Genomic DNA, 13983 nt, shown 5'->3' with positions numbered 1-13983 from the left:
CAGCGGTTTCTGGTGCTGAACTTGGTAGGGAGGATTACGGTCCGATCCCCCGCAACTACAACTGAGTAAACAAAGGGTTATGCCACGTAAGTACCAAAACCCCGTGCAGAAAAGGATCAGAGTCACTAACCGGTCGTCTTGCTATAAGTGTGTGGAGATAACGGGCTTAATGTGATTGCGCCTGAATGAAAAAGAGCAAAAAGGATGAGTAAGTTAGGTTATGGTATAATAATATGATTTGAATTGGTTTGTGTATTTAGGAGGCTTATGTCTGCATATCTGTGGTTAGTGTTCTTACGATATCCTTAGTGTGCAAGATTAGTACCTATCGATGCAAACTTACCCGAAGAAGATTTGTAGCCTAGGATGAGTAACTGTTGATGTATTTGTGCTTTCTTTGTTTTGTTTTTCATTTTGCTCGGAGTGCAAAAGTTCAAGTGTGGGGGAATTTGATCAGTGCATTTTGATGCACATTCCTCTACGGTTGTACTTATACATTTCCATGGTTTGCTTGACTTATTTTTGTATTTTATAATGTTTTTATATTTTAATTTATTTTTATTGTTATTTGATTTTCGTATTTAATTTCCAGCTTTAGCAGTCTGCACGGAAACGATCATAATTGGAGTTCCAGGAGTCCGATTGAGGCATTTTAATAATCGACGGAAAATGGGCTCTACCATGAACCCAAAACTTAGTTAAGTTTCACGAAAATCTAATTTAGTTAAGTTTCGGGTCAATTAGTTTTGGGCCTGGGTCGTATGTTTGACCCAGTTGGATTGTAAAATGGGTTGTACTCTTTCCCCTTAGGGTAGCAGCCGTGGTACTGTAGCATGCCAGACACTATTCACGAAATTTTTCTTACGTTTTTGAAGAATTTATGGAGAACTAAGTCCAAGGGTTGATCTACTGTTCATGTTCCACCGAATCTTTGAGGTTTTATAATTTTAATCCCAATTCTTTTCCCTTTCAATAATCTTCTATATGTGTTGCATGCTTAATTCAATTCATACATAATATTATTGATTTAATTCGATTGGTTTATGTTCCTTGATCTGTTTCGCGATTTAGCGTTGCTTTATCGTTAACTTGCGTATGTCAAATCATGTTTGCTTAATTCATGAGTGCTGAATCCGTTTGCTTTATTCGGGTAATAGGAATATAAACCGTATAGTACCAATTTCGCTTGTTTATTGTTGATGTAATCGAATAGGGGATAGAATTCGCTTAGGGATTAGATTTATGATTACCAATGATAAGTGGGGAACCCGAACAGTAGAACAGCTTATTTTATAATCACTTTTTAGAATCACTTAATTGCAATTTCTTTATTAATAAAATCCTAAACCAAACCCTCCATTAATCGTTACTATAATTAGTTAATAAGAATAAGAATCCTTGTGAGACGATATCCGAGTTGTCGTTACCGTCGTTACTACAGTTTACAAAACACTCGTTTTTGATCCGTGTGCGACAGCGGATCAACTACTTTGTTATGTGTAATACTTATGTTTAAATTTGAACTGAATTTGTGATTTTTAAGGGCTGAGCAAACTATATTTGTGCTTTTTAAGAGCCTTAAACTATATGGATTATGAGTATTTTCAGCACCTAATGCACAACTTCTGAATTTGTGATTTTTAAGAGCTTTATTTATGGATTATGTTGTTAATGGATCAACTTTTAAATGCTAGTTATAATTTTTTTAGAGATTGAATGATCCGGTTGGACCGGTTTTACATCTATATAATTTTATTATAATGACAGGTTTAATCCGGTTTTATCCGGTTTGGTCATGCAGTTCGACCAGTGACACAGTGGTTCGATCGATGAATCAGTGACCCAATATCCTCATCGGTTTGATGACCGGTCCGGTTTTTAAAACATTGGGTTAAAACATACCTTCGTCGCAGTGGGCTTTTCGACTTCTTCAACCTTCGCCTCAATAGAAACTTTAGCAGAAGATGTCTTCTTTGGAACCCTTGTAGCTGTAAAAGAAAAAACAAGAGTTAGCACGGAAATTAAAATAGAAATTTGAAAGAAAAGAGTTGAGTTGGAGGACCTTCCAGTCCACACCTTCAAGTATTGCAGAAAGCACGTGAATGTGTTATAGGCCAATATGAAGGTGACCTTTAAAATTGTCTAAGGCGTGCTTAGTTGGAAACACCCGTTGCGCATGTTTTTCGACTGTTCGCGAAGGTTTTTCATAAAGTCCCCACAAACAAACCAGTCTAGAAATAGAGGGCTGAGAGCCACACCGAAATTGGCAGATGGTAGTTGAGGTAACTTTGGAGGATGCGTGTTAAAAGCTAGTTCGTAATGCAGCTCAGTCCTTCAGAGTAATTGCGGCTTCGCGGATGGTTTGACCCAAGTCATTGGGCCTATAAACAGTTTTAAAGTATTTCTGGAAAGTTTGAATCTCCTTGATTTGGGTCGACGTACCTTTCTTGACTTTATTCTGCATAGAGTAAAAAGCTTTTGTTAGATGCTTAGTAAATCCTTCAACATCTAGAAATTCTTTTGAATAGTAGTTGTGCCACCAATAATTAAACTCGTGGATAGGAAGGAAGCATGGTTGGTAAGTTACAGGAACCAACTTGATTCGACCATAGTATCTTGATAAGATATTACTACTTTGCTCCTCCGTATGATTCATGTTCCAGAGGAGGAGATGGCATTTTTTTCAAAGACGGGTTTGGTAGGATTTAGATAAGACCAAATTATTGAGCAACAAGATTCGGTTGATAACTTAACAAGACGATGTTGCTCTTCGATGGACGAAGCCTCAGGGGTATCACTCTTGGGGAGAAGGATGATTCCCAAGTATCGAAGGATTCTACTGCTTGCTCCTTCTTGGGGGCAGGGATTTGTCTCGTGAACCATTCAGGTCCAATATTTTTGGCTGTGAATGGAGTCATAGAAGGGGTAAAATTATGACGCTTTGCGAAGACCATCACGAAGTTAGTGAAGATTTGCTGAAGGTCTCATCCTTCTTCGACGGGAGTCAATTGAGACAGGCGAACCCATTCCACTCTTCTATTCTTTATCTCTTCAGAATCAGCAATGATGGGGCTAAGGTAGAGAGGCTTCAAAAGTAGCATTCAACCAGAGTTGAAGTAGCCAGAAAGGCCAAGCAACAGTAAGTTTCCTTTAGGTTTTGGGTTTTTAAGGTACGTAACTCCTTCGCCAAAGGACTCATAGAGGTGGATTAGGATCATCTCACTCAAACACAGTTTATGGTTGGCATGGAGTTGGGTGGCAATGATGATGAATTTCTTTGCTATCTGAACGGATCTCAAACAAAAGACGTAGCGGCATAACCATAGGGCGAGAAACACAATATGCTATCGATCGGATACTTCATCAGTCTTCTTGTCGTGATAATACTCGATATGAGTACTATATGCGGCCCTAGAAACATCAAAGTCTATGGAATCCTCAGCCATATATGTGGGCTCGAAGGTTTTACCAGTAGGTTTAAGTCCGACTATAGCAGCTATGTCGAACAAGGTGGGTGTCATCATTCCACAAGGAAGATGAAAGGTTTAATGTGTTTTATCCCAGAAGAACATGGTAGCAACTAACATACTCGAACAATAAGTGGGTTCTACCTTCGATAGCTCTATTAGATCAAAAATACCCATATCATGCTAGAATTGGGAATTCTTCTTCTTTATTTTTGCTATCCATACTAAATAACCATCAACTTTTGTCAGAGGGGCAGATCGAAAAACCCTAATGTTATTATTCATGAATCCTAGCTTAATGGGCTCATCTATCAAGGATCGTCTTGGAAAACTGGGTCTGGGTTTTCGATAATATGAACCTCGTCTGTGGATCTAGGTTTTCGAATGTTCCCTATAAGCTTATATCTATCATAAGTGGGAAAAATGTTTAAGTTTTTCTTGGTCTACTGAAGGATTGGGTATAAGACCTATCATTGCATGCACTTTGACAGTTACAGAGATAGGAAACACTACTTGGGATTTGAATATAGCGCATTGTTCTTCGCTGAACATCTTAGGGATTTGAAGGATTGGTTATACAAACCTATTCCAGTCTTCTATTCTTTATCTCTTCAGAATCAGCATCGATGGGGCTGAGGTAAGGTAGAGAGGCTTCGAAAGTAGCATTCAACTAGAGTTGAAGCAGCAGCTAGAAAGGCCAAGCAAAGAGTAAGTTTCCTTTGGGTTTTGGGTTCTTAAGGTAGGTAACTCCTTCGCCAAAGGACTCATAGAGGTGGATTGTGATCATCTCGCTCAAACACAATTTATGGTCGGCATGGAGATGGTTGGCAATGATGCTGAGTTTCTTCGCTATCTGAACGGATCTCGAACAGAATACGTAGCGGCATAACCATAGGGTGAGAGACGCGATATGTTATCGATTGGATAATTCATCAGTCTTCTTGTCATGATAATACTCGATATGAGTACTATACGCGACCCTAGAGACATCAAAGTCTATGGAATCCTCAGCCAGATATATGGGTTCGAAAGTTCTACCAGTAGGTTTGAGTCCGACTATAGTAGCTATGTCGAACAAGGTGGGTGTCATCATTCCACAAGGAAGATGAAAGGTTTGGTGCGTGCTATCCCATAAGAACATGGTAGCAACTAACATACTCGAACAATAAGTGGGTTATACCTTCGATAGCTCTATTAGATCGAAAATACTCATATCTTGCTAGAATTGGGAATTCTTCTTCTCTATTTTTGCTATCCATGCTAAATAATCATCAACTTTTGTTAGAGGGGCAGATCGAAAAACCCTAAAGTCGTTATTCATGAATCCTAACTTAATGGGCTCATCTGTCGAAGGATCGCCTTGGAAACCTGGGTGTGGGTTTTCGATAATATGAACCTCGTCTGTGGATCTAGGTTTTCGAATGTTCCCTATAGGCTTATATCTATCTTAAGTGGGAAAAATGTTTAAGTTTTTCTTGGTCTACTGAAGGATTGGGTATAGGACCTAGCACTGCATGCACTTTGGCAGTTATAGAGATAGGAAGCAATACCTGGGATTTGAAAATAACGCGTTGTTCTTCGCCGAACATCTTAGGGATGTATTGTTGATTTCTGACGACCTTAGGCCTCAAGATTTTGTGAACCAGAGGTAGACCCGTCTTCTTCTTGCCTTCTTGATCCTTTTTGGCGGTTGTTGTGGAAGAAGATGCCATGAAGATTGCAAAATACGCTTTGAAGGAGATGAGAGAGATGAAGATTATAAGATTTGAGGTTGCAGAAAACTTGGAAAGAGAAAGGAACGTTGGAGTGATGAGAAAATGGGTATTTATAAGTGTTGAATTGGAACAGTTTCGTCAAGTAGTGGGAGAGAGAGACCACTGAGCAGGACGCATGTCACGCATTTGATTCGCCTGAGGGTAGTAGCAGTTATTGAGCTACCTAAGATCTTCTAGTTCCTAGGAGTATCATGATTGTAAAAAATCTACACGCAAGGTTTGAAAAGAAGTTTTGGAGGACAATGTCATAATGACTATGACGTCATGTGAAATGAAAGGTTCTCGTGGCGTCGAAAGTAATGGTAAAAAATGCCTTTTTCTTCGGTATGTCAAAAATGACATTTTTGGGAGGCAATTTGTTACCTGGAATTTTCGACACCACATTATTATTGGAGGAAACCAAATGAATATTAGGAAGGTAAGAATGTTTGATAAGATGACATGATTAAGGAAAGCTTGTCGAAACGTCTTTTTGATAAGAAAAGTTGTTGAACATGGACTTAGAAATATTTTCTAAGTTTTTTGATATTTAGTTCGACGGAAACGAGCCTTCAACAGGAAGTTAAGTCTGGACGAAGACATAACCGTTTTTTGCCTTGATCCGTTGTGTAAAGGGACGCGTGGAGCTTCAAGGCATAAGGAAAACATGCCAAGCGCAACATGGCAATCTTAGATCGAAAGACCATTGCAGCGGTTATTTCAAATTAGTATATATAGGAGTCTTAGCGTTTAGATTCAGGGTGTTCATTTGGTACAAAATCTCAATAAGTTACTTAAAGTACATGTGTGTGAGAAACAAGTCAATATGAAAATGTACATATAAAAGACCATTTTTACATTCCTTTTTATAGTTTTATACAGTTTTCACATTTCAAGAATTTTATATTCTTGTCATATACATTATTGCAATTTACCTTTCAATTGCTTTTACATTATTTATTTTACAAGTTACAATGTTATCTTAAACGAAATCTGCATATATTAAACAAGTTCCAAAACAAGAACTTAATTCATGTCGAATTGTTCTTTACTTTCTATGAGAATATTTGGAATATAAAGCACATGTCATAGGAACAATCTAGTCGATCCTGCGAGTTACCAAAAGTTTTTTAGTTTTGAAAGACTAGCGCTTGTTTACCAATTTTCCCGGTAAACACGTTCACTATATTTTTAACCAGTGTTATAAAAATTGGATCAGACCGTTCAAACCAGGAACCGGCCAGGTAATCAGCCTGGTTCAATTGTAAGATCGGATATGTCGTTGAACCAGTGTGAATCGGTTAAAACCAGTGTAAACCGGTAAAACCAGCGAGTTTCCTAAACCGGTGGTTTAAATGCATTTTTAATTTTTTTTTTTAATTTTAAAAAATTAAAACGACGTCGTTTTGATTATTTTAATAAAAAATTAAAATTAAAAAAAATAGAAAATAAAAATAAAGATGTTCCGGATGCGGCTGATTTTGTTGTAGATGATTTTGATATTGAAGAAGGAGATTCCAACATTGAAACAATTTTTTCTTCCTTAAAATTAAATTCAGTAGACAATGAAGTTATTTTACTATAAATTATTCAATTAGATTATGTTGCGATTAAATTTTGTTTGCAAATATACTTTGTAATTTTATACTATTTTTTTTATGTGTGATACCTATGTTTAAGATTTGAATTTAAATTATCAACTTGTGGATTTATTTATGATATGATATTTTTTAAAAATTTAAGTGCCAATTATATATTGTAGAGACTGAATCATCCTATTCGACATGTTTTATACCTATATAGTTTTGTTATAACGACCGGTCTATTCAATCGAATTATCTAGTTTAATCTGGTTTAGTCATACAGTTCAACCAGTGACCCAACACCCTCACCTGTTTAATATTCGGTCCGATTTTTAAAACACTAATTTTAACACTTCCGTAGATGTACCTACGGAAAAAACTAATTTTTTTTTTTTAAAAAGTGTTTTCGTAGGTGTATCTACGAAATCAAAAGACATAATTGAAATTTTGCAGGATGACTAAGAGTTCAAGTAAAATATTCTATATTTTATTTGCTTTTCTCGATGGAACTCTATAATAAACAAATCGAATTCATGTATGTGGTATTGTGACAAACAACTTGTGATAGAATATATACTATATACTACAACACAAGGCATGATTTAGGCCGTTTCAAGGCATGATCCGAATCTACTCGAGGATAAAACAGATTTTAATATTATATTATAATTAACCAACAATCATATTTGAGATTGCATAACACCTGAAACAGAATCATAAAATTTAAAATTTAAGCTATTTTTCTATAATCAATGGACTGAAAACTATTTTTCTACAGTAAAACTTTTTTTTATCATATTTTTTTAAAATTATTTTTCTCTTTCCACCATGGTTTATTTATCTCTTTCCTTTATCCTCTTCGTTAAAAATAAAAACGTTCCATCGCTTTCGTACGTTAAGAGTGTGTAACTAGTGCAACAATCACTGAATTAAACTAATCATCAATCAACCACCTTTATATATTATCACATCCCCATACACACCACAACACATTGAACCACACAATTGTATCCCAACAATGGCAGTACTTCATGGCAATTGGGTCAAGGTCTGTTTTCAACCCTATTTTATATCATCTTTTTTTGTTATGCTTCTAGATTCTTTTTTACTATTAATTATTCTTGCTTTTTGAATCATGTGATTGAACCTAAGATTTACTGAATTTGTCCAGTAATTTTTGTTTAATATTGGGGTTTATTTTTGGTTTAGGGGTATTTTTTTTTGATAGTGATAGACTACTTAGGTTTTCAATAGCATAATTAATGTCAAAATCAAGTTTTTGAGTTGAATTTTCCTCTATCAATGAAACAAAGGATTTGAAATTATTATTGCTATTGTTAGTTGTTGGATTAATCCAATGGTGAAAAGCCAAAAATATGGAATTGTTAGAAGTTCTAACTATGATCTGTGTTGGTCTCTGTAGAAGTCGTCTTTACACGACGACAGTGACCTAATTGGTTGATTTTGAGGTGAAAAAATCTGTATTATCTTTGACCACTATTTGTAGTCTTGAATAGTTTAATGTACTAGATAATATTCTTAAAGTTTCTCTTAGACCCTACAGATGATGTTTATGACTCTGGAAAATTGGTATACTTATTTTTATGCTATGTTATAAATTAATAAGATTTCTGTAAAATTTATTCAGATTTTTTTTAAATGTTGTTTCAGCTTGATCAAAGAGGGATCACACAAGGAGCAAGAAGTTCTCATGCTATTGCTGTAGTAGGGCAAAAGGTTTATGCATTTGGAGGTGAGTTTGTGCCACGTGTCCCCGTTGATAACAAGTTACACGTGTACGACTTAGATACCTTGACTTGGTCAGTAGCTGATGTATCAGGCAGCATCCCGCCGCCACGTGTTGGCGTCACAATGGCTGCAGTTGGAGAAACCATCTATGTGTTTGGTGGAAGAGATGTTGAACACAAGGAACTCAATGAACTCTATTCTTTTGATACTAAGACCAACACTTGGGCCTTGGTTTCAAGTGGAGATATTGGGCCTCCTCACCGGAGCTACCATTCCACAACGGCTGATGACCAACATGTGTATGTTTTTGGCGGCTGTGGGGTCGCTGGAAGGCTCAATGATTTATGGGCATTTGATGTTGTGGATGGCAAGTGGGTGGAATTTCCGTCTCCCGGTGAAGCTTGCAAGGGAAGAGGTGGGCCGGGCCTAACAGTTTCCCACGGAAAAATATGGGTTGTTTATGGCTTCGCAGGAATGGAAGTCGATGACGTGCATTGCTTTGATCTGGCTCATAAAACATGGGCCCAAGTGGAAACAGGTGGGCTCAAACCAACGGCCCGTAGTGTGTTTTCAACTTGTTTGTCTGGAAAACATATAATTGTATATGGTGGGGAAATAGACCCTAGTGACCAAGGTCATATGGGTGCTGGCCAATTTTCTGGCGAGGTTTATGCATTAGACACAGAGACATTATCATGGACGAGGCTGGACGATAAGGTGGAATCCGGTGGCCATCCTGGGCCGCGTGGATGGTGCGCATTCGCCAGTGCTTCCCGAGGCGGTCGAGAGGGATTATTGGTATATGGTGGCAACTCTCCTAGTAATGACAGGCTTGATGACATTTTCTATCTCGCTCTTGCTCAAAGTTAGTCGGTGAATAATTAACCGGTGTAATGTAATAGCATAGTTGCATTATGTGTGATGGATTGTAGGTGCATATTGTTGTGATATGAGGGTAATATGGCATGTGAACTTATGTATGTTTTTGTTTATGAATGTACTTGTGTGCTGGAATAAAAGGGAAACAACAAAAAGTGTGTGATGATATTGTTAGTTAAATGAGCTCAGATATATAAGGGCTGACAAGAAATGTTTCTTATCTAGTTATTTTACTAAATCCAAGTTATGACAATATTTAGCTGTCTTTTTATGAAGAGCTTCTTATGAAACATTGATTTCATTTCCTTCCAAACTACACTTCTTCAACCTTTGTTTTGAATCCATCAACCTTTATTTCATACAAAACTAATGCACATATAGTAACCTCAAAATATTATGATGGCCATAATCACAGATGCTGATTTAGCAGGAAATTCTCCAATTTATGACAGGAAAAGTGAACTTAAAGGATTCGATGAGTTAGAGATGAGTTAGAGATTGGTGTCCAAGGACTAAGAAAATGGAGTAACAGAAGTTCCATTGTAAACAATCTATTCTCAATGATGTTTCAATTAGTGATTCAACTTCAAAGATCAGTATCCCTACGATTAGCTTAACAGGAATCCATGATGATCCTGTTTTGAGAGATGAAGTTGTGAAAAAAGTTCTTTGTATGAGTTACTATTAGAGGCTGTTGCCCTTCATTTCTTTCACCTTAAAGAAATGAGTTAACCATAGGAACTATCAAGCACTCAGATGCTAGCTTTGTTACCATACTTCTGCAAGATCATATTGGTGGCTTACAAGTTCTTCATGATAATCAGTGGATTGATGTAACTCCAACTCATGGAGCTCTAGTGGTCAACATTAGGGATCTTCTACAGGTGAGAGTATCTTCATTCAGTTCCAACAATTTTTCAAAATTTGCAACCTAGTCCCTTAATATAAAAATTATATTTTAGTCCCTACCTTTTGAATCAAGTATAATAAGAATTTGATTTGATTATTAGATGGCATAGATTTTTGGAATCAAATATCTAGTTGCTTTATTAAATCCAAGTTATGACAATAATTCAGTTGTCCTTTTATGCAAAGGATCCTAGGAAACAAACAAAGATAGCTCTTCCTTTCACCTACTCCTCTTCAATCCCTTTGACTTTGTTTTGAACCCATCAAAGTTTCTTTCATTTCAAAATTATCACAGAGACTACCTCAAATTGTTATGATGGCTACAATCACAAGTGATGATTTAGCAGAAAATTCTCCAATCTATGACAGAAAAAGTGAACTAAAAAAATTTGATGAGTCAAAGGTTGGTGTCCAAGGACTAATAGAAAATGGAGTAACAAAAGTTCCACATATGTTCTATCATGATCAATCTAATATTCATGATTTTTCAGTCAGTGAATCAAACTCAAACCTTAGTATCCCCACAATTGATTTAACAGGAATCCATGATGATCCTGTTTTGCGAGACGAAGTTGTGAGAAAAGTTCAAAATGCTTCTGAGAAATGGGGATTCTTTCAAGTTACAAATCATGGAATTCCAACACATGTTTTGGATGAGATGGTCAAAGGAATTTGTAGATTCCACCAACAAGATGCCAAGGTGAGGAAAGAGTATTACACTCGCGATTTCACTAAAAAAGTTGTTTATCTTTCCAATTTTACTCTTTACCAAGACCCATCTGCTGATTGGAGGGATACTATTGGATTTTTCATGGCACCTCATCCTCCTAAAGTTGAAGAACTTCCAGCAATTTGCAGGTTTGTCGTAATAGTACTTTATGAGTAAACGATAGATCTAACTAGCACTGACACATCAGATTAATGTCTTCGAGGATATCATATCCAATATTTGTATCAGTGCCAGTGTTTCATAGAAAGGAAGTACTTTCTCTGGTCCTATTTATAAGAAAAAGTTTACTTTTTAGATTCATGAACAATAAACAATTTATCTGGTCTATATATTGTCCATGTTTTACTTGCAGAGATATTGTGATTGAATACTCAAAAGAAATAACGGCACTTGGTTCTTCTTTGTACGAGTTATTGTCGGAGGCTCTTGGCCTTAATCGTCCCCGCCTTAAAGAAATAGGCGGCGCTGAAAGTTTTTTCCATGTATGTCACTATTATCCACCATGTCCGGAGCCAGAGTTAACCATAGGCACTAGCAAACACACAGATGCTAGCTTTATTACAATACTTTTGCAAGATCAAATTGGTGGTCTACAAGTTCTTCATGACAATCAATGGATTGATGTGCCTCCCATTCATGGAGCTCTTGTAGTCAACATTGGAGATCTTTTACAGCTTGTGAGTAATGACAAGTTCAAAAGTGTTGAGCATAGAGTTTTAGCAAACCATATAGGCCCAAGAATTTCAGTTGCATCTCTTTTTAGAACTCAAGATCATTCACCTGAGTATATGGAAAAAGTTATTGGTCCAATCAAAGAGTTGTTATCTAAAGAAGTTCCACCAATATACAGAGATATTTCTTTCAAAGAGTTTTTGGCTCATCGTTTTGCAAATGGTATTGGAGTTTCTGCACTATCACCCTACAAGTTGTGATTTATGCATTAGAGAATATTATTATTATTATTTAACATTATATATTAGTAAAGGTAATTTGGAAAACTAAGGTAATTTAGTTTTTATTTTTATTTTTTATATTATCTAATATTTATAGTCTGTTGTAATTTTTATTTTATATACTTTTGTTATTTTAATGAAAATCTTAAAATCCATTCTCTTTTGTTAATATAGTATCAAAGGGTTCGGTTGACTCAATGAGATATTTGTGACAGTAAAAAAATCTCTTATGACTTTGTTGTTACAGTTTGTTTTCTTACTTATTCAATTGATTAGTCTCGTCAATTTTGTGTTTATGATTTTTCTTTTTTTCTCTCTATACAAAAAATTTGATAGAGTTTCATTTGGGTTTTGAGTTTGAATTTATTTGAATTTTAATTTCTTAGAAAAGTAGTAGTGGCTAGTGAAAAAGATGATCCTCTTCAATCTATTGGTGTTCAACTCAATGGACAAAATTATGATTAATGAAGTTGTGTAGTGAAAATTTTTTTGAAAGGAAAAAGGATGTGGAGTTACGTTGATGGAACTTCTGTTGAATCCACAGATAAAAAAGATGAAGCATCGTTATCTGTCTCGTTATTGTAAGTCTACTCAGTTGCCTGATTTTGTTTATTCCACGTACCGTGCTTCTTTTTCTTCTTTTCTAACATCTATTCAGAGTTTGTCTGAGCCCTCTTCAAATAAATATGTTATACTTGACCCTCTTTGGCAGCCGACTATGATAGAAGAATTCTCCGCTTTACACAAGACAAATACTTGGGAGTTAGTAAGTCTTTCTCCTAGAAAACATGCTATTGAATCTTGTTGGGTATACAAAATCAAAACTAAGTTTGATAGCTCACTTGATTTTTACAAAGCATGTCTTATTGCTAAGGGATTCTCTCAATAATATGATATGGATTATAAAGAAACCTTTGCTCCAATGACCAAGATGACCACTATTCGGACTCTTATTGGAGTTTCGTCGATTCGCTGTGGAATATTTCTCAAATATATATTAACAATGCTTTTCTAAATGGTGATTTTCACGAGGAAGTCTATATGGTATATTCTCCATGTGTTTCTTATAATCACGGGGAAGTGTGTAAGTTGAAGAAAGCTCTATATGGTTTGAAACAAGCTCCATGGGTTGGGTTTGAGAAGTTTGCCACTATTATCACATCTCTTGGTTTTACTATAGTGATCATGATTCAACTTTATTTGTCCCAACCACCTCTCATGGTCTTATTTTAATTTCTTTATATGTTGATGATATGATAATTACAAGTGATGATGTTAATGGGATTGGTGATTTAAAATTATAATTAGCCAAACAATTTGAGAAGAATGATTTATGTACTCTTTGTTACTTCTTGGGGATTGAAGTTGCCTACTCTCCTAAAGGCTACCTACTTTCTCAATCTAAGTATATTGCCAACATCCTTGAACAAGCTTGACTTTCTGATACTAGAGAAGCTAATAGTCCTCTTGATTTGAATGTGAAATATGCTCCCTCTGATGGTGTTCCTCTACTAGATACCACTTTGTATCGCACTTTGCTTGACTTTCTGGTGTACCTTACGATTACCAGACCTGATATTGCTTATGTTGTTCATGTTGTTAGTCAATTTGTTGTCTCTCCCAATACAGTATATTGGAAATATGTTCTTCACATTCTTTGTTAGCTTCGAGGAACCCAGTTTCAGAGCCTTTTATTTCCGTCATCGTCTTAAGTAGAGTGACATGCTTCGAATTCTGACACTGATTGGGTTGGTGACTCCATATATTGTAAGTCTACCATATGTTTTTGTATCTTTCTTGAAGACTCTCTTATTTATTGGAAAAATAAGAAACACGATACTATATCCCGCTCTTCTACACAAGCTGAGTATCGCGCTATGACATCCACCACCACTGAAATTTTTTGGTTGCGTGGGTACTTTTGGATAGGGGTGGCAAAACGGGCCGTGCCCGCGGGGA

The 13983-nt window shown here is 36.1% G+C and overlaps 2 protein-coding genes across 2 annotated transcripts; both read left to right on the top strand.

The window, feature by feature from the left end:
* Positions 1–7693: 7693 nt before the first annotated feature.
* On the top strand, positions 7694–9707 carry LOC131625116 (nitrile-specifier protein 5-like). Its single transcript, XM_058896008.1, has 2 exons — positions 7694–7852; positions 8476–9707. The coding sequence occupies exons 1-2, from the start codon at positions 7823–7825 to the stop codon at positions 9421–9423; spliced, it is 978 nt and encodes a 325-aa protein (XP_058751991.1). The 5' UTR covers positions 7694–7822; the 3' UTR covers positions 9424–9707.
* Positions 9708–10188: 481 nt separating this feature from the next.
* On the top strand, positions 10189–13448 carry LOC131625115 (1-aminocyclopropane-1-carboxylate oxidase homolog 1-like). Its single transcript, XM_058896007.1, has 2 exons — positions 10189–11199; positions 11424–13448. Exons 1-2 carry the CDS (start codon positions 10655–10657, stop codon positions 12001–12003), a joined length of 1125 nt encoding a protein of 374 aa, XP_058751990.1. The 5' UTR covers positions 10189–10654; the 3' UTR covers positions 12004–13448.
* The last annotated feature ends 535 nt before the right edge of the window (positions 13449–13983 follow it).

Source organism: Vicia villosa, unplaced genomic scaffold, assembly GCF_029867415.1.
Source record: "Vicia villosa cultivar HV-30 ecotype Madison, WI unplaced genomic scaffold, Vvil1.0 ctg.000189F_1_1, whole genome shotgun sequence".
NCBI lineage: Eukaryota > Viridiplantae > Streptophyta > Magnoliopsida > Fabales > Fabaceae > Vicia > Vicia villosa.
Note: the sequence above shows the minus strand (reverse complement) of the source record. Positions and strands in the feature narration are given on the sequence as shown.

Bases quoted from the DNA above. Each gene is read 5' to 3' on its own strand.
- LOC131625116 (XM_058896008.1), top strand. From the start codon at position 7,823: ATGGCAGTACTTCATGGCAATTGGGTCAAG. The intron at 7,853-8,475 runs GTCTGTTTTCAA...ATGTTGTTTCAG, and splicing joins TTCATGGCAATTGGGTCAAG to CTTGATCAAAGAGGGATCAC.
- LOC131625115 (XM_058896007.1), top strand. From the start codon at position 10,655: ATGATGGCTACAATCACAAGTGATGATTTAGCAGAAAATTCTCCAATC. The intron at 11,200-11,423 runs GTTTGTCGTAAT...TTTTACTTGCAG, and splicing joins GAACTTCCAGCAATTTGCAG to AGATATTGTGATTGAATACT.